Genomic DNA, 25,048 nt, shown 5'->3' with positions numbered 1-25,048 from the left:
AAAAAAACAAACTCCAGAAATCCAGCAAAGCTGCTGGGGGACTCACTAGGTTAGGAAATTCAGCCTAAAGAGAGAATTCTCCCTAACAGTAAAGTATGACTACTGCTCAAATGTTTCTTGCCCAGAAATGGGTACATCGTCAACAACATGTGCTTGAATGTTGATGCACTCTTTGCATGGGTATGGTTGGTAAACTGGTGCTGTGTCTTGGTACAATACAATATCAGAATGTTGATGCATACAACGGCTCTCAAGCAGGACATGCCCTCCTACAAATGGTCTCATATATTGTGTATGTTTGTATTCTGTTTGAGTACAGTCCTACTTTTTAGCCCTCTTGTTAACTGATTGTTAGGGGTATTCTGTTCTGTTTGGTATCCTTTACAACCCTGGATATTTGGGGCTTAGTGTGTTTTAACTTTATTGATGACCAATGGTAGACAGATTAAAAGTGTTTTATGGGTCTTCATAGCAGACTGTGTAAACTACAGGCGTTGTGCCTCAGCAGCCAATGTAAAATAATAGAATATTTAATAAGTCTGGTTAGTCTAAAAATTCAAGTAATAAATGACTGGATGTCTGGCCTTTCAGGTTGTATGTTTTTTAGCTTGCCCATTTCTGTATGGGGCTGTAACGAAGGCATGGTATTGAGTAGTAGGCACAGACACAATGGATACAAGTTTCGAAAACCTTTATTTAGTATTTCAGTTGGGTTGGTAGAACTGGGCCTTACTCTAGAATGGGAGTAGTCTCGACCATTAAATAACAAACACTTCCAAGTCAGTCTAGTCAAATAAAACGGCCTATACTAGGAAAACCTAACCTTGCCCTCCTTCTTTTCAAAATGGCAAATGTGTTAAGGGAATACAAAAGGAAAATAGTGTCTCAAAGGAAATGTCAGTATGATTTCAGTAACAATTCCCTTCCCCACATTCCGCCCCACAGGGTCCAGAGAGTTTCTTAAAAAGGATAGATGGATGGCACAGTTCTATCAGTCTTGCACACTTTGGCTTGCTGGTACAATTCAACAGTTCAGTCTTAGGCTTCAAACTTCTGGTACTTCAATCACTTCCTTGGGCTTCGTCCTCCTTGTCATCAATACTCTGTTCACATTCGCCTTCTCAATTTCTGACAGTTCTGCCCAGGCTTCCCTCTGCCGGGCTCGAGCCCGTCTCTTCTTTGTGGTGGTTCCCTTCCCCACGTTTTATCTTGGTTTCATTTCACTGTCAAAGACTCTCGAAACTGCAAGGATTTTACATAGACCTCTGCATGACCACTTCAACCTCTCTTTCAACAATTCCACAATTTACAATCAACCTCGTCTTGCAACACCAATGCTTCTTGGTACTTTTATCTTGCAACACCAATGCCTCTTGGTACTTGCAGTTCTTATTCTTTTGTTTGCCTTCTTGGTGCCTTTTCAAAGTTCATATGCAACACCAATACTTATTGGTATTTGTAATTTCTTATTTCCTTTATTCGGCCCTCTTGGTACTTTCATCTTGCAACACCAATACTTCTTGGTATTTCTTTTTCACCAATGCCTCTTGGCACTTATAGTTCTTATTCTCTTTAGTTTGCCCTCTTGGCCTTTTCCAAAGTTCGTATACTTTGCCCTCTTGGCCTATTCAGAGTTTAACATACTTTGCCCTCTTGGCATATTCAGAGTTCACCTACTTCGCTTTCCTGTTGTTCAACTTTCTCTCCTTATCGTGGTTACTTTCTTTCCTTTGGTTCCCGCTGTAATATTTTTCAACTCTAATAACATTTCACAGAGACTTTCGAATGTGCAATTTTGCGTTTTATCGGCACACACGCAACCTTCAACTTCCAGATTAGTTACTTTGCTTTTAAGACAAACCAGACTTTTGTTGCCTTCAATAACTCACTGGTCATGTTAATTGGTTTTCTTTCATCTTATTCATGCAGCAGTCAAGGCCGTTCCAATGCCTCCTCTGCTCCCCCCCAACTCTGCCGTTCATCCGGGAGGGTCGCAGGCCGCTTTCTGGCAACTTAAAGGTTTCTTCTGTGGAGAAGCCCGCCAAAATAGTGGAACAAAGGGCTCCACCTTGGTCAGAGTTACAGAGACGGACACAAACGCCATTTTTGAATTGAGTTCTGGCAAAAAGACCCAACCAGTGATTTCATATTAAATAAATAAACCGGCGGTATCTTTAACATTGCACCAAAAAGTGGTGCGTTTAAAATGAATGGGAAAATCCCATAGAGAATATTCCGGTGGAATATTTCGCATGGTAACCACTGCCACCAGCCAGAAATTCGACGAGGGAGGACGTGACAGTGCCCCCTGTAAAACAGACCCAGGGGCAATCGAATTACCCCTTACCAGTACTTCCATAATATGATGGTTTGTACTGGTTCTGTTCACAATTTTGGACTAGTAAAGCCAATGGTGACTTTACATGCCCTGGAAGACAGTAGTCAGTCCCAGGGTGTGGAGTCTGTTTGGTGGTCACTGTGACACCCCTGTGGTACTGCACGGAGGGTGCTGTGTACCACACATACAGAAAAACAGGTGATACCCTATGGAGTAAAAAGAAACCCCATAGCCCATAAGCACATAACAAGTCAAAGACATATCTCAAATCATGCCTAAGAGTGGGAGAAAAAGAGTCTCACTCTTAGCAGGAGAAAAAAACAAACCCCAAAAATCCCGCAAAGCTGCTGGGGGACTCACTAGGTTTGGGAAATTAGCCTTATAACAGAATTCTCCCTAACACAGGGATAGAGGTTTGATGGGTTGTGGAAAAGGGGGTATACCATGTCTCACCATTGGGTGCTTCTCCCCCACTCCCTGAGGATCCCGTACCCAGGTGATCCTCGCTCGTCCACCCCAGGGTAAGATCCAAAACCGATGGCCTTTCCCTGGCCACCTGATTTTGTGAACCCCGGGGACTAGGTTGTGAAACACACTCTGATTTTTCACAGGGCTGACAAAAATGCATGCCTTTAGATGTACAATGCAAAGCCCAAACTATTAGGTTGGCCAAGGGGATAAAGGATCCTCATTTGGTCCAACTAACCAAAACAGTCAAATTCTACTGTCGTGTGCTACTGTCTCATGTTATGATGTTGCATGTGCTGCATGAAATGTTGACATTTTGCAATGATTGTATTTACTATTTGAAAAGGGAAGATTTAATGTGTTTGTTTTTTTCATACAGTACAAGTATGAAATATTCTGCTCCTACTCAAAACGATGGTTCGAGACTGCTGGTTGTTTGTGATGTAGCACTTGGAAACTGCTTTGACGCGCACAGGAAAGATTTCAGTTTAACAAGTGCACCTTCTGGATATGACAGTGTACATGGAATTCGAAAAGAACCAGGAGTCTTTGCAGATTTTGAGGTATTGAGATCCTTACCAAATAAGATACAATGTTCTGAAAGATATATATTTTGCTCATGTCTCAGATCCTTCAAATTCTCAGTTTGCAAGTTTGCAAATGGTCAGGCAAGACCATACCTTGCAAGTCATTTTTACTGTAATTTTGTACAGTACTGTGAGCTGGGATATTTGAGTATTTTATATTGTTGGTCACTATTTTAGGCTTTGGCTTCTTTTTACTTATCATGGACCATGAAATGTCAATCTTTTTATACCTTGCCATTCTCAGATTTTTTTTGCCTCATTTAATTTGTATTTGAGTGTCATTTAGTCGGAAACAAAAATACTACAATGTCTAAGAATTATCTTCTTTCCATGCAAAAACCCTCTCCAGTGACTTGTTTACCTAGCCATAGTTCTCCCACCATCTGTCTAAAAGACATAATCAATCTTTCTCAACAGTGTGTTTGATAGAGTAATAGGTTTACTTTGGAGGGACAGGTGTTTACAGTGTGCATCTGGTTGTACATGCACATGAGCATATGGTACCACCTTTTGGTTTGAAATGGATCTTGCGCTTGGTTTTCATCATTACATTTTAAACTGTCAACATCAATTTGCTTTTGTTGAAATCGTTTTATTGCACATCAATCCTCATCTTGCATGTATGCAATCAGTGGAAACATTATCACAGGAAAAGTCAAGAAAACCATAAAGAAGACAACAATAACACAAAAACCAGATACAAAAAGGAAATTGCATGTCGCGTTCATCCTATACATAGTTAACAATAAGATGGGGTCTACCATATATTTCAAGGTATTACAGTCCTCATGTGATCTAACATTAGCATCAATCGGGACATTGGACAACTTACTTTACCAATACCCCTATCGTGGCAGTATATCTTGTTCCAAAGCTGAATCGCAGCAAGTGTAACATTGCGTTCTGCAGGGTTTGTCATCTGATGAACCAAACATCACAATTATAAGGGCATTATAGGCTTCCATGTTGTCCGTGATCTCTCCGGGTCCCCTCTGTAGGCCTCAATACCATACTGCAGTCTCAGCCGGAGACCACCTCCGCAGGTCCTCCCACCACAGTGAAAATAATGGGCCAGCTTTCAACTTCTAGGACATGGCTATCCTGCATTTAGCTAATATACAAACAAGGTCCATTAGCTTAACCGCATGTGCTGCGTTCCTTGGTCTGGCATACATGCCCAACAAGCATTCATCTGGTGTCTGTTTAAATCTAGTAACCCCAGCCCTCTCCAGCGTCTGGTTAATCAGTCCCCAGAATCTTTGTACGACGTGGCATTGCCACAACATGTCCATGAGATCCTCCACATTAGAACCACACCACGGGCAAGCACATGATCCCTGCTTGGCAAATTTCATCAATCTATGCGGTGTCATGTATGTCTTAAGCAGGATACTTAATTGCACCAATCTGTGTCTGGCATTCCTAGAGACCCTTATTATATACACCATATCATTTTCCCAATCGAGATCCTTAAAGGTCTTATGCAAGTCAGTTTCCTGTAGCTATTTTACCCATAGCGATTTACCACTTATGCCCACCAGTAGTCCAGCATATAGTCTCGACACTCGTTTCCAACCATCTTCTAGCTCATACATCAACATCAATACCTTGTCATTTTTAGGTTCCATGGGTACACCCTGCTATTTCCCTCTAATAGTCGTCGTCAGTCTCATGCACAGCAGAAACTTCCCTGTACGCAACCCACATTCCTCCATCGCCACTGGGAAGTCCATTAGCATGCCATCCCTAAAGAGATCTCTGCATGTGGCCAATCGCACAGCCTCCCAGGCTCTTATCCTGTGGACATCCCCTCTGTTCATTTTTTAACTTTTGTAAGTGGGACATGTGGGCAATAAAGGTCTCGAATCCCAAGCATCTTTAACATTCCCTAATCTATCTACCCAGCCTTAACAGAGTCAGGGTGCATGGCAAGCATTTCTCAGGAATCCACAATGCCTCCTTCAGCCCTATCAGTGTGATGGCCAACTGCATCAGGTATATGTCCAGAGTCATCTCATCAGACAGCCACCATGCCAAATATTGCAGTTGGGCCGCCAAATAATATAATTCGAACCAGGGGAGTTGCACCCCACCATTTTCCCAGCTCCTATATAGGGTTGTCAGTGCTGTCAGTGTTGTCTCCCTGTTCCCTACAATAATCCCCTGGTTATATAAGGCCCAGGAGACACTAAACGGTACATTAGCAAAATGATACAGTATCCATGTTAGCACAACCACCTTGACCAGTGACCATTATCGAAAAGGGCAATTTGCTCCAAAAACCCATCGATTTCACTTTCCCATACAATGCCGAACTGTGTTCTGCTTGTTTTTATTTTCACAATTGCTGCAAATATTAACCCCCAAATATCTAAGGGCATCCAAAGCCCATTGATACCTACATTTGGCAAGTCTTCTACACTTCTAGTGGAGGGTCCAGCGAACGAAAATACAGGACTTGTCTCTGCTCACTGTGATGCCTGAGAGTGCAGCAGAATTATCCAAGACTTCCATCACAAATGGCTGGTTATGGGTAGGTTCCTGAAGATATAGCAGCATATTATCTGCATACAGTGATATCAAGTGACTTCTCCCGTCTGCCACTATCCCAGCAGCATGAAATGTAGCCCTTAAATACACTGCCAGTGTCTCCAAAGCTAGAATAAACAAAGTTGGTGACAGTGAGGAGTCTTGTCTAGTTCCTCTTCAAAACTCCCATGCCTCAGATATGTGCCTGGCTGTTTTAACCCTGGCCACCGGTGCTTTGTATATTAATCTGATCCATCTCAGGAACCCCTCACCTATCCCAAAACCACAGAGTGTATCATACATCCATGGCAAGTACACTGAATAGAAAGCCTTGATGGCAGCAAAAGAGACCATTATATATTCAGCTTCAGAGTGTCTGGTTCTTTCAATGATATGGTGCAATGTCCTCAGATTCAATGAAGTATTCTTGTCTGGTACAAACCCTGTCTGGTCTTTTGTATAACTGAACCTATCACTTGACGTAGTCTCCCTGCTAACAGAGCCATCAGAATGTTGACATCCTGGTAACGGTCAACATCAATGTATCTATAATGAACCCTCATGAATTTCTCTATTCTCCCAGTGCACCCCGTGAAGCAGGTATTTTCTGAACATTTTTATTTTTCTATCCTCTTTTTTGGTCACGGTGAGTGATGTGGAGAAAAAAATGCCTATGATGATTACTTAATGAGGCATGGAGAAAGGATAGCAAGTGACAACCAATGCCAAACAAAACAGATTTCGGCTTTAAAGAGGGCTATTTCCAACAAGACCGATATTATGGCACCAGGGGAGCACCCAAAGGTACAAGCATGCATATAGAAGGAAACAAGGGCTGGTGTTTTTAGATTTCTCCAGCATTGGATCTTTCATGGATTCACATGCTTTGAATATTCCCCGTCGTCAGGCTGGGAATCCCCGGTACATTATATAGACCCTTTCCCGTAGGAAAACTTTTTCGACGCTTATGCGTCCTATCCACCTCGTTTTGTATCATGCGTGCCCGTGCCGTCAGGACGTCATGATATAAATACAGGCCCCGCCCCCGCGCTCCCTCAGATTTCAACCGTCTTTCAAAGCAGTGGGATCTTCGTGTTACTACTAGTGATAACTAGATTGTTTTTTTGTCTGTTTCGCGTAAGCGAAGTTCAAATCTGGAGAATTATGTAAATAAAAGAAGGCTGGTCGACTGGCTTAATGACGGAGCGGGTGCCTACCCGGCTTCGGAAGTTGGCTCCACGGCCTCCAGGAGCAAGTCGGAGCCTCCATCGAAGAAGGTGCGGCCAGCAGAAATTCGCCCTGAGGACAAGCATAAGGGGAAACATGCTGGATCCTCCTCATCTCATAAAAAGCCCTCCTCCTCCTCATCATCTAAGACGGAGAGGCTGGCGCTGTCTAAATCCTCCTCAGGGGACCGTCCCAGGTCTTCCGTGAGTCGAGAAGCTTCAGCCGGGAAGTCGGCATCAAAATCGACAACGAAGTCTAAAGGCTCGACGACGACGACTTCCTCGTCGACCTCGGTGTCATTGACGATGCCTATTACCGTTCAAGCAGCAGCGGTTGGGATTCCTTCGTCGACGGAAACTCAGTCTATGGCTTGGCTGCCTGAGGTCTATGACCCGATCCCCCCTGAGGTCTTACTGCAGCCAGACACGGCCTGCTCGGCGGAAGGGGAAGGTGACATGGTTCTGCAGCCATTGGATTTAGGCTTACGGCCTTCCACGTCGACGACGACGGCGACGAGTGCGAGCGGGGGTATGGTACCTATATCATCCACGTTGCTGAACCCCCAGACAGTTTTGTCTCTGGATGTGCTTAATACTCTTCAGAAGCTACTACAGCGGCTGGATACCCAGTTCCCTCAACCTGGGACGTCATCGTCACTTCTGTCTGTACCTTCCGTCGACGAGCAAACTTGTACGGCTCGCTCGTCGACGAATCACCCATCGGCTCCCCAGGCGGTAAAAGATCGTCCTCGAGCTCAGGAGGAGGGTGAGTTGTCGGAGTCCGACTCTATACATGATGACTCTGGGTCAGACATCTCCCTGTCACCGTCGAGGGACCCGACATGGAATTCGGATGTAGAATTGGAGTCTACGAGGAGCCAGACACAGCCATCTCCCCCTGATGATGTGGGAGCCTTCCATGCAATGATGGGGAAAGCGTGTTCCGAATTCGGCTTGATTCCTGAGGAGCAGAGGAAAGACTGTTTCCTTTTTGACCATATGGGTCAAAGGAGAAAATCGGTATTTGCCATCCCAATCCTTGACCACGTGTGGCAAGAAGGTCTCAAAACGATGCGCCATCCGTTCTCGGAACCAGCCATAAAGGGACGGATCGAGAAAAAGTTTAAAGCTCCGGAGTCCACTCCAAAATGTCTAACATCACAGCCTTTGTCTGACTCGGTGGTGTCGGCGGCAGCAGCTAGGAAGGCCAGGGTCCAGCAAAAATGTTCAACGCCACCGGAAAGCGAGGCTAGGAGGCAGGACGCATTTGGAAAGAAGGTGCTCTCGGTCGGAGCGACGACAGTAAGAGCAGCCAATTCCTTAGCGATCGTGTCACGATATGATAGGGAAATGTGGCACAAATTAGCCCCTATCCTAGAACACCTGCCAGACGAACACCGAAAAGCAGCTATGTTACTGGTGCGGGACGGCGAGGAGGCCTCGAACCACGCTATTAATATCGCAGTGGACCTAGCAGAGTCTGGTTTCAAACAAATCAACCATGGAGTAGTGCTTCGTCGACAAGCGTGGCTCAAATGTACTACTTTCCGTCCTGAAGTACAGTACAAAGTCCTGGACATGCCATGCGAAGGGGAGCACCTGTTTGGCGAAAAGGTTGATGAAGCGCTGAAAGGGATGAAAGAAGACACGGATACTGCTAGGTCCCTCGGCGCCCTTCAAACGGGTAGAAATTTTCGCTCTTTTCGCCCTTTCAGAGGTGCTTCTGGAAACTCCCGCTTTGGAGCCTCGAGGGACCGTGGATTTAACAGGCCCTCGTACTCTTCACAAGGGTTCAGACGAGCGTCCCAGTCGGCACGTGGAAGCAGGGACTATCAAGCCTCCAGGCGGCGAGGCTCAGGTCCGTCGTCAACGAAGAACAAGCAAACCAGCAACCAATGACGGCCTTCGGAACGTCCTGGGGGGTCGAGTCTCTCATCACTTCGACCGATGGAAATGCATCACCAAAGATCGATGGGTCCTAGACACGATTCGCATGGGTCATGCGCTGCAATTCAAAGACAAGCCTCCGCGTCTTCCTCCTTTATTCTCGACACAGCCCCACCTCCAAATCCTACGACAAGAGGCGGAGCTTATGTTGCGAAAAGGGGCGGTAGAGAGAGTTCCTGTGGCACAGGAAGGCCAAGGAGTTTATTCCAGGTTCTTTGTTGTCAAAAAGCCAAACGGCAAATGGAGGCCCATTCTCGACCTGAGGGTACTCAACAAGTGGCTAAAGAGCCAAAAATTCAAAATGCTAAAACTCCAAGAGGTTATCAGATCGGTGCAACCCATGGACTATCTCTCTTCACTAGACCTTCAGGATGCTTATTTTCACATCCCAATACGCCCACGACACAGGAGATATTTAAGATTCGTCGTCGGGAGAAAGCATTTTCAGTTCAAGGTCCTCCCGTTCGGGCTCAAGTCCTCCCCCAGGACGTTCACCAAGTGCTTGGCCCCTATAGCGGCCCATTTAAGGAAGGATGGTCATCATGTCTATCCATATCTAGACGACTGGCTAATCAGAGGGTCATCCAAGGAACAAACACGAGACAGTCTACGAGCCACAATGTCCATCTTACAGGAACTGGGCTTCGCAATAAACTTCAACAAGTCCTCAGTAGAGCCTTCGAGGACCTTGGTCTTTCTAGGAGCGGAGTTTCATACGCACACAAGCCTGGTGAAACCATCCAGCGAAAGAATTCAGAAACTTCAAAACAAGGCGTCGGAATGGAGCGGCGGTACCAGAGTCTCTGTGCGCAAGTACATGTCCCTGCTAGGGACCATGTCGTCCTGCATTCCGTTAATAAACAACTGCCGTCTGTTTATGAGGCCTTGCCAGGAATTTCTAGCGGACCGTTGGGCACAGAGCAGAGGTCGCTGGTCCGACAGACTGGTCGTCGACGAACAACTAGTTCAAGCACTCGGCTGGTGGAAAGTGTCTACTCACCTAACGAGAGGGATGCCTCTACTGGAACCAGAGTTCCAAAAGACGGTGGTGACGGATGCATCGCTGAGCGGATGGGGAGCTCATCTGGATATGTTACAGGTACAAGGCCAGTGGTCTTTGCAGGAGTCCTCCCTGCATATCAACCTGCTAGAACTGAGAGCAGTGCGATGGGCTCTGAAGTCTTTTCTTCCGCAACTGAGGGACTCGGTGGTGCGTGTCATGACGGACAACACCACTACGATGTTCTACTTGAGGAAACAAGGAGGGACACGTTCCAGGTCCCTATCGACAGAGGCACAGAAAATCTGGCATTGGGCCCTTCAACACAACATACAAATCTTAGCATTTCACCTACCAGGAGTGAAAAACGTGGAAGCCGATGCCCTCAGCAGAGAAATGAACGAAGTTCACGAATGGGTGCTGAACGACCAACAACTTCAACAAGTATTCAAGGAATGGGGACACCCTTCCATAGACCTGTTTGCAACGAAGAACAACAAGAAATGCCATCAGTACGCAAGCAGATGGCCTCAGCAGGGCTCACTGGGGGATGCGTTCTCATTCCCATGGACGAACAAATTCCTGTACGCATTTCCTCCTTTTCCCCTTGTCAGGAGGACGTTGCAATGGATCCTCAGGTACCCATGTCGGGTAATTCTGGTGGCCCCATACTGGGCCAGACAAGTGTGGTTTTCAGACCTACTACACTTAGCGGCGGCGGAACCGATGAGATTCCAGAAGACCCCCGACCTTCTGTCTCGACAGGAGGGTGTCGTTTGGCATCACGACCCGGACAGCCTCAAGTTGACGGCCTGGCTCCTGACTTCGCCGAATTTGGTCGGCTAACGATTCCGGAGGACTGTCGACGTATCCTGCAAGCGGCAAGAGCACCTTCCACAAACGCCTCATACGCGTACAAATGGAAAAGGTTCTGTCAATGGTGTGAGGATCAACCAGGTTTGGCCCCGCAATCGATTAGGCCGGAACAGCTCCTTCCATACTTGCTGTTATTAGCTCAAATGGGCCTGTCGGTGTCGTCAATAAAAGTACACCTAGCAGCCATTTCCAGGTTTACTCGTCGACGGCACTCGGCACCATTGTTCAGCGACCGCCTGATTAAGCACTTCCTTAAAGGCCTCTTTCGGAGTTTCCCTCCAGAGAAGAAATTTCCACCGGAGTGGAGCCTCAATCTGATCTTAACGTCTCTTATGAAACCTCCGTTTGAGCCAATGTCATCATCGTCTCTGAAGTTTCTGTCGTGGAAATTGGCCTTCCTGGTGGCCATCACTTCAGCCCGACGTATCTCAGAAGTTCAGGCTCTAATGGTGGACCCACCATACTTACGATTTTTCAAGACCAAGGTAGTCCTAGCCACTAACCCACAGTTCATACCAAAAGCTCCTTCGGTGTTTCATAAACACTCTTCTATCGTGTTGCCTACGTTTTTTCCGGAGCCATGCTCGGGAGCGGAGCGCATGCTACACACATTGGATGTAAAAAGGGCTCTCAAGTTTTATCTTCATCGTACGCAACCGTTCAGAGAAACGAGACAGCTGTTTGTGGCCTATGGGTTGGGTGCTAGAGGAAAAGCCATTTCAAAGCAAGGACTTTCAAGATGGGTGTCATCTACCATCTCGTACTGCCATTCCAAGGCAGGGAAGCCTCTTCTACGACGGCCAAGAGCTCATTCAACTAGAGCAGCGGCATCGTCGACGGCACTGTGGGCCGGAGTCCCTCTAGGGGACATCTGCATGGCGGCTACCTGGGCGACTACACACACCTTTACCCGCCATTACTGCCTGTCGCAGCAACATGCCGAAGACACCCGGATGGGACAGGCGGTGCTTCGACACCTATTCCAGTAAGGTAAGCCCCGGCTGCGGGGTGGCATCCTGTGGAATTTATGACTGTATGTGGTCCGTTTTTTCCCTATGTAAACTATTACTGATGTATACATAATCTTAGGGAACGGCCTTTTGCGAAGAATGTATAGGGGTTTGCATGCACACCTCCTCTTGGGGGTAGTACTGCTATGTAATCTATTCAAAGCATGTGAATCCATGAAAGATCCAATGCTGGAGAAGGGAATAGTTTCTTACCTGTAACTCCATTTCTCCAGCATTGGTATCTTTCATGGATTCACATGCGCCCACCTGCCTCCCCTGATCATGCAAACCGGTTCCCCCACTACTTTGGGGGCCGAAATCTGAGGGAGCGCGGGGGCGGGGCCTGTATTTATATCATGACGTCCTGACGGCACGGGCACGCATGATACAAAACGAGGTGGATAGGACGCATAAGCGTCGAAAAAGTTTTCCTACGGGAAAGGGTCTATATAATGTACCGGGGATTCCCAGCCTGACGACGGGGAATATTCAAAGCATGTGAATCCATGAAAGATACCAATGCTGGAGAAATGGAGTTACAGGTAAGAAACTATTCCCTTATCAAGGAACCCTATGTCAAATCGGTCAAATTGACAAGTTTCAACACCATTGGCCCTGAAGAAGAAAGACATTTTGCCATCAAGGGGCGAGAAACGGATCTTAGATCAGAGTGGGTGGTGGTCTGGACAGAGAGAATGATGTCACGCGAGTTTCACATTGATTCCAAAATAGCAGATCTATGTGGCTTCAACCCCAATTCCATTCCAGTTACATTAATACTGATTCCAGCAGCAGACCTAAATATTGCAGTGATGATTGTGATGAACACTGTGGAGTCATCACTAATCCCTAGTCTAAAATCTCCTCCCATGTGGCCAGTGGATGGCAGCCGCTACCTGATCCTGACCCTGGGGGTGGTATTATGAGGGAGGATCACATAGGAGGAGATGGCTGCTGGGGAGATGTGGTGACCCCACCAGGAGGGACACAGTATACTTCTCTTCCATGTGAAGAAGATCCTATAATCCCTGATCTCTTGATGGCCTGTTGTCTGTACACCAATCCTTTCAATAATAAAACTCAAAAGACCTCTTCTTGCTGGACAGGATAGCATTCACACTTCATGTGCACATAATATTCACATAACATCTTCTATGTCTGACCATCTTGACTTTAATAAAAATCCAAAGCATTACAGCTTTACAGAGTGTCTAGCTCAATGGACTCCAAGTCCCATAAAACGTATAGTAATGGGACGCGGAAGAGGAGAAAGTAGTTCATGTGGAGCGGAAAGCACACCAAGCTGAATGTGCAGACTAGTTGTTATACCATTCAGCTGTGCAGGACATTTAAAAATGTTGTGCCTTTGAAAATGCATAGCAGATGTAGAAAGGGGACAGCAAAGAGAAGGCTGTCGGGAGCGCGGTCACGCAGCGCAGCAACCATCCTACCGGCAAGTGAGAGAGAAGTCTGCGGGAAGACTGGAGCACCGCACAAACATCGTGGCGGCAGTACGCGAAGGGTTGGGAGCACCAGGAAACACTGGTGATTCTGCCCTGGAGTATGGGGAGGCACAGGGCGCACCGACATGCGTGCAAGCAATTACCAAGCTGGTTTGAATACTCGTCAAGTAATAGTGAAAGACTAAGTTTACACAAGTCTCCATACAAGGGATGCCAATATGGGGAAAGTTGGAGTAAATGTTGTCAAAAGCAAATCAACATTAGTAGTGAAGTAATTGAAAGGCAAGATCTATACACCTCTTCATATAGGAAAGGTCAATATGTGGAAGATTGAAACTAACCTTGCCACAAGCCAATGAACATTACTAATGAAATTAACAAGCAAAACCTGAACAAGCCTCCATATAAGGGATGCCAATGTGGGGGAAGTTGGAACAAGTAATAACTGAAACCAGTGGAGTATAAAACAGTGAAGGAGTAAGAACTGTGTTATACTCAAATGAGAATGAGAATTGAAAGGTTGTAAGAAGACCTGGTGAAGGTGTTGCATCAGGCAGTGAGCCTTTGGGGGAACGATACCTGGCAGGAGAGTTTACCAGGGATCTGTCAAACATAGAGAGAGGAGCATTTCTGGCAGGAGAGCACATCAGGTGATCCAGCCAAAGTATATTTAAGAAGAAAATACATTGTAGAACGTGTTTCTGGCAGTGTAGTATACCAGGAAATCCTCATCAATAAGTTGATTGGTGGAAGAGACACTTTTTGCCATCCTGACAAAAATCACAATTGCTTTAAAAAGATACTCTTTGTCAGTCTTAAGCAAGTGCTAAGACATTTTTACTTACATTGCCAAGAGATATTTTACCTTTCTTGAAGCATCATTTATTTGGAAGAGACACTTTCATCTTCAGGGAAGCGTTATGTGAAAGAGACATTCCTACCACTCTTCAAGAACTTTTGTGTGAACTGAATCTTTCCAATATTCTACCTGAAACAATTCAGGGCAAGAGAATCCTCCCATGGACACAAGGATTGTTCTGTTGGATTTATATACCTAATCTTCGCACTTATTTTTCAGAGTTTAAAATAGAGACATTTACCTTGCACATTTTGTTGTTCATTTATAGTGTGAGGGTGAGATAAGTTTTGGATACAAGGACAGTTTGCTTAAGTTGGAGGACGAGATATAGGCTATTCCCTAGTTTTGATTTGATAGGCAGGGCAACTCTCATTTGGATAGGGATAGGAGGGCCTTTATCCAAACTATTTTAATAAAATGTAAATTCTCTCGCCCTCAACGATGAGAAGACAGAGTTGCTCATTATTACTTCAGGCCCTCGACTGAGGAAACTGGACCCCCTTTACAAGTGCTCCATAGTGAGACAAGTCAAGATGCTGTAAGTGTACCTGGACGCTGAGTTGTCCATGAAACCTCTGGTCTCATCTGCGCTCCTCTTGTGGATATGTTAGAAAGCTTCTGCACTAAATAAGGCCTTACCTGTCCATTAGAAACAGATATCTCCTGGCCACTGCCCTGGGTAAAACTAGACTTGACTATTGCTATAGTCTCTTAATTGGAACATCCCAAGCCAACTTACGCTACCTTCAGACTGCTTAAAATGGTGCGGTTAGCCAAAGGAAAAAGGGTGAGTAGGTCTGCCAGATCCCTATGTTTACTACAGTGCAGCTCAATGCTGCGCTCTCGTTCCGCACCTGAAAAGCGACAAGCAGAAACAGTGGGTGGCCATCGAAAATTACAGACTCAGACCAGTAACACTTGGTGAATGGCTATGGGCTCCTCAAAAAGCATTCCCAAGAGTGTACTGAACCACTTTGCAATGGGCCCCTCATGAAGATGTGGTGGAACAAGAGGGAAATGAAAGGTCTCACAACATGGCCCTCCCCGCTGAGTTGTATTTGGGCTCCACCCATCAGATGCAAAATTCAAGAACCGAACCGCTATCAGAGATGGTATGAGGGGGGCCTAGAAAAAGTGGGGCAAATCATAAAACGAGAAGGGTGTATAACAATCCAGGATCTGGAGGCAGGGCTGCAACTGGGACCTCTGGGGGTGCTTGTTTCTTCAACTGAAAGGAGTGCTAACAACCCCAGCATGGAAAGACACACTTCAAAGAGACCTCACCAGCTTCAAACAGATACTCAACGAGACTCAATTGAGCAGAGGCCTCACCTCCCGCCTGTATAGTTCACTGATAGCAGAGCAACAAAATAATCTCGAGAGCCTCAAAAAAAAGATGGGAGAAATATCTAGGCCCACTAATGTCAGACCAGCTCTGGACAAATGTGCATAACAGCGCTAAAAACATCTATCTCAGCACAGTACAAACTGCATGGAATAAAGCTACTGCACAGGTGGCAGTACGACCCATTAAGACTCTCCAAAATGTTTGATCAGACCAGCCTTCAGTGCTGGAGGGAGTGCGGGAACACAGCTGACTACTGGCATATATGGTGGTCCTGCCCAAAACACAAACATTTTGGAGGGAAGTTCTGGCATGGATTAGGAACAAAGAAGGAATCACCAGGGACATTGATCCAAGGCTTGTGCTTTTTGGGCACGAAGAACAAGAAGGGCGGCTAATGAAAGTCCCCCACATGACCCACTTCTTATTGCTGGTAGCCAGGGCCTGTCTCACAATCAGTTGGAAAGCCTAAAGCCTTCCCTCAGAACAAACATGGGCCCGTAAAGCCAGAGAACTCTACAAGATGGAGAACATTACGGGGGCCATTCATGGAATATCCCCAAGTAGAGAAATGGGGTGGGTGCCCTTCTTGGAGGCCTATAGATGACTCGAGACTTCACCAAGTGCCAGGATCCACCAGGAAATATAACGCCCACGACCCAACAACTCTTACCTGTGCTCTGTTCAGTCTCCTTAAGGGGGGGTGTGGAGGGTGTGGGTGGTGGGGGCAGGAGGGAGGGGAGTTAAGACCAAATTCAGTGTCGAATGACTGTCTGTTCATGAGTTTTTCTAAGATAACTTTTTGAGATTTGTCATGTTGATATGCGACTATTCATGTACTCAAAACGTTCAATAAAATTAATTTAGAAAAAAATGGTGTGGTTAGAGCTATTCCTGGCCTACTAAAACGAGACCATGTGAGTCCCATCTAGCTAGAGAAGGGCTCTACATGGCTCCCAGTCAAGCAGAGGATTACCCACAAACTGCTGTCAAGAACATTTAAGTGTCAGACAGCACTGCTCCCCAATACCTGACCGACTTCCTGGTAGTCAATCAGCCCAGGCGGAATTTGCATTTCAGTGACAACCATAAGCTTTTGCAACCACAATTTAAATTGATAAACTTTGGTGGGACAAGTTTTGATGTGTAAGCACCAAAAGAATGGACTTCCTCTTTCTGTGAGGACGTCCTCATCCCTGCTTGAGTATATCATTTCAATCAAAACCTGTCTGTTCAACCTGAAACCAGGCTGAAGAAAGCTAACCTCATTGTCTCCCTGTCTTCCTATCGTCTATCTAGCTTCTTGCTCCCATTTGTTATGTGTGCGCCCTGAGGCCCATGCGCATGTGGCACGTAATAAAAAATAACATAATAAACTCCAAGATCTTGAACAACCTTTACATTATTGGCATAACTGCAAGGAACATGTTGTTTAGCAATGGTAACACTTCTGGTCAACCACAAATAAAGTAAAAGCCCTAATGTGATGCGGTGCTAAGTGGCCACTTGAGCAGCCTGCAACTGAAGAATTTCCAATTGTATTATATGAATACCTAGCTCCAGAGGGAGTCATCTCTGAGATTCAAGACCTAAAGAAACTTTCATAAGAAAGACATAGTAGGGCACAATACTTTGTACATTGAGACAAGAAAAGCAAATAGCTTGTAGGGTACATGCTAACACTAGTGTTGATGGTGCTGAAACCACATCTAGACAGGCAGCCACAGAACTAGTCGCCAAGAAACATTCTTAGTTAAGAGCATCTGGCTTAGACTAGATATTAGACATGACATTTGATGGAATCACGCTTTGTAAGGCATACCTTTCTCCTACAGATTCCTCAAGTCTTGAAATACACCTCCAGACCAGTTTAGAAACTTTTGATAGTCACCTGGATGCAATGGGTGGCTCCTTTTAGACTCTGAATGGCAACAGTGGTGCCTCTTTATGCTGGAAGTGACACCATCAATGTCTGTGTGTGTATATATACTGACCTGTGCGTACCCTTTTATCTACATGCCTTTTTTCCATGGTCACATACCAACATACTCTTACGTCCCTTTGCCTTTCCTCCATACTGTATGGGCGTCCCTCGCAAGGGACGGGAGACAGATTTTTTTTCACCAGAAAACATCTTCTTCCCCTTTAAATTTAGAGGGACGCAGGGCTGCGGCCCTGGGAGCATGCGCTTGCCTGACTCCGCCCACCGGCGCCACTCCCCACTCCCTTTATCCGCGCCGACAGGACAGGGCCGAATTCACCAGCACTCCTGTGTTTGGCTTCGGCCATGTAATACCACACGCTCTTCCCCATATATTCTTCTAGCTTTGTCTTTTTCTTTTCAATTAGGTAGTTGGTCCTCTGATGCCATGCTCCTCCCCGGGACATGTTGACTTCAGGGGGCTTCAGCAGGTGTCCAGCCTGCGAGGGGCTCTTCCCTGCATCCGACCCCCATGCCCTTTGCCTCCGCTGCCTTGGCCCCGACCGCGCTGGGAAGGTTGTTTTGCGTGCGACGCACTGGCTCCACGGGCACTGAAGAACAGGCTAGCTAGGTGGAAGGAGCTATTCCAGAAATCAACTCCGGAGGACTTGAAGGACTTTGTCAAATATCGCTCGAGGCCAAAGGAAAGGCCTCTATTCACCACTGCACCCATAAGGGCGACTCCTTCCCAAGGAAGCGCCCGACCTGCAGGAACCTGTTGGGTTGTAGCACCAGTACACGTACCGAGGCTAGTCCAGCTACCGGCCTTATGGCTGTGGGGTCTCTGGAGCCTTCCGGGTTCAGTACTGAGGAACCATAAGGTTTTTTTTACCGGGGTTACTCCCGAAGGGAAACGCCCTAGTACCGGCATCATGTCCGAGGGGGCACCTTCATGCAGCACTACCGGCAGCTTTGCCGAGGGAAATACGCCTTTCCGGTCACGGCCTGACGTGCGGGATAGGCCTTGTGTTCCAACACCAAGCGTCTTGGACGGCACGTGGCACACAGCTCGACAGAATGGCCACCGCGCCAGGCAAGATGGCTGCTCGTCCGATAACCCCTCGTCCAATACCCTCTCTTGCGGAGCAGGTGGAGGAAAGAGTCACAAGGTGGGACTGGTATCCACCAGGTGCGTGGCCTACAGTTTATCCATCAGCAGCGCAGGGCAGGTTTCCCCTGCACCACAGGCAGTGTGTGCCCTGGCCCCAGTTGCCCTCAGCCACTCCGCCAATATCACCTGCCACCTCTACAGCCTCCGAAGATAGGTTCTTCGAAAGGGTTCCTAGGGCTGATGCGAACTCCCCAGATAGGGGCCATCCTTTGGGACGCCATCAGGGACATGCTCCCCCAGGTCACCCCACCAGCACCCATAGTCATTCCTCCTATGGCTCTGGTACTGCAGGCCCCAACGCAGCCACCTCTGTCCCAGCCGGCTCCTCCAATTCCGGCTTCCCTGACTCCCACAGTGCAGGCGGTTCGACACCAGCATCCGCAGCAGCCACCCGCTCCGGTCTCCACACCGCATCCCACGGCGCCCAGCACTCCTAAACTAGCTTCGGACCCTCCGATCACCCTGGTGGACACAGACGAGGAGGACCCCAACACAACATCTTCAGCCAGGGCCTTCCACGAACCCCTTGCAGGTTTGGCAGAGTATTTGGGCCTTCTTCAACCAGAGGTAGAGCAGCCAGAGGAGGGGGTCTTGGCAGAGGTCCTCACCCTACGACCCCCTACCAAAACGGGGATCCCGATGCAGAAAGACATAGTTGCCCTGGCCAAGAAGGGGTGGCTCAAGCCGCACTCAGCCCAGCCTGTCAATCAGCGCCTGGAAGCCAAGTACAGGCAGATGTAGGGGAACACACTCTTGCTTTCGGTGCATCCTCAACCGCACTCTTCTGTGATCGCTGCAGCGTCACTCTATTCCAAACCTCAATCATCCTCGGCCACCTCGTCCTCAACGCTGCTAGGCAAGGAGGAGAAGATCTTGGGGGCGTATGGGAAAGATTGGGACAACAACTCTGCTGGCCGAGATCTGGTCGCTCGTTGAGAGCCAGGCATTGGAAGAAGTCCCAGCCTCCCAGCGAGGATTGGGCTTCTATTCCAGGATTTTCACCATACAGAAGAAGAACCAGGCTGGCCTGAGAGTTGTGTTGGACCTTTCCACCCTCAATCTCTCCCTCCCTCTGCAAAAATTCAAGATGGTTACACCAGCTCTTATTGCGGAAACAATGTACAGGGGAGACTGGATGTGCTCCCTGGATCTGAAGGACGCTTATCTACAGGTCCCAATTTGGCAGCCACATCATTCCTTACTGCGCTTCAGGATCATGGGCTTCCATTTCTAATACAAGGTGCTAGCCTTCGGCCTCAACTCAGCGCCCAGGGTATTTACCAGGTTAATGAATGCAGTGGCAGCCCTCCTCAGGGCTCAGGGCCACCACGTCTACCCATACCTGGATGACTGGCTCGTCCGGGTTACCTCATCGGAAGCAGTTCAGCATACTGCCTCTGCACTGATGAACACACTCCACGACCTGGGGTTCACTACCAATCTCAAGATGTCTCAGCTGCAGCCCACGCAGAGCCTGACCTTTTTGTGACTCATCTGGGACTCGAGCTCCGTGAGAGTCATTCCTTCAGAGGACAAGATTAGGGCCATCAAGAGAGCTACAGCTCACATCCTCTCCAGACCAGCCTGCTGGTACCAACACCTACTGGGTCTTCAGGCAGCGGTCCTCTTGGCCGTACCCCACAGAAGACTCAGTATGTAGAGATTAAAGCTGCACTTCGCAGCCTCATGGAATCGGGAGAAGGGCTCCCAAGAGGAGCCAGTCAGCATTCCTTCCTTTCTCCTCTCGGACCTCCAATGGTGTTACGCGAACTTCAAACTGCGGCAGGGCAAGCCCTTCTGACAACCGGCCCCCCCGAGTCACTGTTACTACGGACTCTTCCCTAGAGGGCCGGGGAGCCACCCTGGACAGCCACAGCATCCATGGAATCAAGACTCGGCAGGAGCAGGAGTCCCACATCAATTGGCTAGAATTGAAGGCCTTATGGTTGGCCCTCAAGGCCTTTCTCCCTCTTATCGAGGGGAAGACAGTTCTTATCCAGACAGACAACTCCACCAGCATGTATTATGTCAACAAGCAGGGGGGCACTAGATCCCCTCCCCTACGCTGTGCACCCTAGCAGTTAGCATGTGGGAACGGGCGCTGGAGAACAACATCTACCTCATGGCTGTCCACCTCCTGGGATAATCCAACCTGGAAGCGGACAGGCTCAGCAGACTGGTGGCGGACAATTACGAGTGGCAATTGAGCAACCTGGTACTGAAGGAGATCCTCAGGTGGGGGCATCCCCAGGTGGATCTATTTGTCTCCCGGGACAACAGGAAATGTCAACAGTTTGCCTCCTGGCAGGGGCAGGCCTCCGTCTCCCTGGGCGACGCATTCCAAATACAATGGAACGACATGATGACGTATGCTTTCCCGCCCACGCCCCTGGCCCACAGGGTGATCTGAAAAGTAAAGGGATCCTGGCACCTCAGCATCATTCTGATAGCTCCCTGGTGGCTGGCGAGACTGTGGTTCTCGGAGTTTCTCAGCCTTTTGGACAGACCACCCATTCACCTACCGCTGCGCTCAGCTCCTCTCCTGGCCCATCAGGAGGGCAAGGTACTCCACCCTGTTCCTCACAAGCTAGCCCTCGCACCTTGGTTCCTGAGCAGATCATGCTGAAACACTTTAGCCTATCTCAGGCTAATCTAGAGATCATCCAGGGTGCTAGAAGCAAGGCTACCAGGAGGCTATATAAGAGTAAATGGTCTAGATTTTGTCATTGGGACGACTCTAGGTAGATGACTCTCTTAAGTGCACCTTGGACGACATGCTCTCCTTTTCAGCACACCTCGCTCATTCCGGTGTGCAGGTGGATACATGCCGCACCCATCTGGCAGCCATAGGGGTTTACAGGAATTCGAAGGAGGGCCTCTTCTCCTCCTCCAACCCGGTGGTGAAGCGACATCTGGCAGGCCTCCACAGGCTTTACCCACCTATAAAGAAGCTACACCCCGTGTGGGACCTCAATGTTGTGTTTGGCGCCTTGGCGCGCACACCTTTTGAGCCTATGGTGTCCGCGGACATCAGGCTGGTCAACATAAAGACAGCTCTGCTCGTGGGTCTCACCTCAGCTCGCAGGGTCAGCGAGATCCAGGCTCATGTGGCACCCTACACACTTTTCCCAGGGTCAAGGTCGTCCTGCATATGCACCCTGCCTGCCTACCCAAGGTGACCTCCTCCTGCCATCTCAACGAGGAAATAGTCTTACCCACTTTCTTCGCTGACCCCAAAGATGGGCCTCAGAGGGTCTTGCACTGTCTGGATGTCAGACGAGCGCTGAAATACTACCTGGACAGAACCAAGGACTTCCTCAAGTAGGACGCCTTGTTTGTCACTTTCGGTGGGTCAAGGTCCGGTTATCAGGCATCCATAGCACGGTGGATGATTGCGGCCATCAAGGAGGCCTAGTAGGGGCAGCACAAACCAGTGCCAGCGAACTTGCATGCCCATGCGGTCAGAGCCAAGGCCACGGCCATTGCGTTCCAACGGCATGTCCAGTGGCAGGTCATCAGCAGGGCGGCTACCTGGGCCACCCCTTCGGCTTTCTGTAAACACTACTGTTTGGACGCTGCCTCTAGGTCAGATGCGGCATTCGGGCAGGCGGGTCTAAGAAACCTGTTTTCTTAAGGAGGTGCTCCACTCCACCCTGGTGCTACATTCAGTTGTAATCGCCCATACAGTATGGAGGAAAGGGGACGGGACATAAGAGTAATTAATAGTTACTCACCGTAGTGACTAACGTACTCTTAGTCCATAGTCCCCTTTCCTTCATACGTCCCACCACCCCCCAATAATACTGCTGTCATTAGGCAATGCTGATCATTGTCGACGCATCAATGGGGACTGAGGAGTGGCGCCGATGGGCGGAGTCAGGCGAGCGCATGCTCCCAGGGATGTGTCCCTGCGCGGCTTTAAATTTAAAGGGGAAGAAGATTCCCATACAGTATGGCGGAAAGGGGACTATGGACTAAGAGTACGTTAGTCACTCTTTTTCTTCAACATCATGTTGCACGCTTCAAGTCTGTTAAGGACTGTGACAGACACCATTAATTCTTCATTTGGTGTCTGGGACAGGACCATTTCACTACAATAGTTCCTGCCCGCCAGTACACCGCAAAGGGGTGATGGCGGGTTACCAGTTGTCTTCATGGCCTTGAGCAAGTCTGATTGAGCGTATGCTGTTACCAGTTGTCTTCATGGCCTTGAGCAAGTCTGATTGAGCGTATGCTGCTCGTTAGAGAGATGTGTTTCTGTGGTCCTGGAATATGCAGAGACTCGAGTTCAACCACATTACTGGGATAGAAGAAATGGAAGAAGAGGTCTGGGTTTCATAGCAGATCTTCCCACCATCACTCCTTTTCCTGTTGGTGCAATCAGTCCAGGACCTCTGCTCCCCTTTAGTCTGAGCAAGTCTTTGAATTCAATGCAAGTGACAGACTAGCACTACCCACTGCAACAGAGGAGAGGGTAGCTTTTTAGGCTGCCAAATTTGATTAACCTAACTAACGTAGAGTAAATCCAGACCAGACTTGATAGGCAGCATAATGGATAGAAAAGTGATGATCAAAGTATATCTACTTTGATGACACATCCACTAGCTCTTCCATCATCGTTAAGGCACTTGAAGTAGCTGTGAAGATGGGGCAGTCCCCTAGAAACAATATTATCCAGGATGTTTTCAAAATGGATCATGTTTGGAACATTGCCATATTTGTCAGACAGCTTCTATCTGAATCATTAGATTGAACCATAGTCCTCTCAGATCGACATCACGGTATTGTCCCATACATCTGTCGCCTTAATCAACTCCAGGATCTGCGCCTGGGCTTATTATTTCTAATCTTGTAAAGTAAAGAAACTGTAAAACCACACTCAGTCTAACCTTGGAGGCTGGAGATCTGAGGTAGAGTGAAACAAATATTTCCATATGTATAGACTAAACTATTACTGTGCAGCTGGCCTTAAAATCCTGACTTGGCGTCAAGTATATGCTATGAGAATGGCACATTAAGTACTCTGTCCTTGCCAGCCAATAGTTTTAATAGAAGACATTTGTCCTCTTGACTTCCACATTGGCATGTGAATTTCTGAAGAAATGCCATGCCTAACCTCATCCTTCACGTATCATTTGTATGAGAAGGGGAATCTGGTAGATCTCCAGAAGACAGATGGATATCAAATTCTTCATCTTGAGCCCTGGTGACCCTACCAAAGATTGGTGGTAGGAGAGTTGCCTTTCTGAAATAGCTCGATCTGCGGTTGTCAAAATTATTCTGCAAATTAGTTGCTTTGTCAAGTAGGTGGTTTGTTTCCACTTGTGCTTTTATGCTATTTCTGTGTGTTTACTGCTGCTGGGCAACTCAGATGGAATGCAACACAAGTAGGACTTGAGCTCATTGACCTGGGGAGCCTTGTTAGAGATTGCCCAGCAAGAACATCTAAAGTATTATGAAGATGATCAAGATCTGCACCTTGTTGAAGATCTAAAGAATACATTTAAGGTGATTCTAAATGGAATGTTGTGGCAATCTAGTTCTAATTGCCCGTTCTGCCAGATGTAAAATGGTACAATGTTGTACTTTGCTATGTTGGCAGCTAAAAGGTGGAGAAAATGCATTGAGCTACCGATTTGACCATGACCCATGCATGACCATTTGCTTCGTGAACTAAGTAGCACTCTGGATCTCATCACGGGTTGGGCGGTATCCCTGCCTGCGGTAATGCCACCCAACTGTAATTGCGTTGGCACCACCCTGGATCACGGATTGGGTGTTGGTAAATCCCTAGTCCCCATTTGGTCTGTTGGACCCAATGAGACATTTTAAGTGCACATACTGTGCACTAACACAGCCGGCTTTAATTGCGATGAAAACGGGGCACTAAATGGGATTTTAACCTCGAGCAAAAAGCTGGAGGTAAAACAGCCCATTTAGCGCCCAACTCGTGATCGGGCCAGCCCTTAAATGCGGTGGTAATAGTGTTACCGCTGCATTTAAGGGCTACCACCCAACTCGTGATGAGGCCCTCTGTCAGCAAACCACCAGGTGCAGCCATGCAAGTGACAGGCTGGCAGATGGAACACAGAAATCCGCAGGAGGAATGCTAGAGAATCGCAGACCGAATCGTTCAGTGCCAGGTGGGCCAATAAGATAACTAATCCATGTATGGAGGCTGATGCTGCTTTGAGCTTGTATGGGGATATAACCATGCAAGTAAAACTCTTGGGTGATCAGCACTTCCAATTTGACAATTGCTGAGTCGTAGGATGAAGAATGCTGACATGCCAAAACAAGGTTGACAT

General features: G+C 47.7%; 1 protein-coding gene across 7 annotated transcripts in view; it reads left to right on the top strand.

Annotated features, from left to right (window-relative positions):
• The window catches only part of PARP4 (poly(ADP-ribose) polymerase family member 4), a 2,748,946-nt gene that overhangs the window by 547,576 nt on the left and 2,176,322 nt on the right, over nucleotides 1-25,048 (top strand). For all 7 annotated transcript variants that reach the window (XM_069639202.1, XM_069639198.1, XM_069639200.1 and 4 more), the window contains exon 13: nucleotides 3,186-3,369. In XM_069639202.1, the coding sequence (XP_069495303.1) occupies nucleotides 3,186-3,369 (184 nt within the window). The remainder of the gene's footprint in view (nucleotides 1-3,185; nucleotides 3,370-25,048) is intronic.

This window comes from Ambystoma mexicanum, chromosome 7q (assembly GCF_040938575.1).
Source record: "Ambystoma mexicanum isolate Mex_15411 chromosome 7q, UKY_AmexF1_1, whole genome shotgun sequence".
NCBI lineage: Eukaryota > Metazoa > Chordata > Amphibia > Caudata > Ambystomatidae > Ambystoma > Ambystoma mexicanum.
This window is presented reverse-complemented; position numbering and strand designations above follow the sequence as displayed.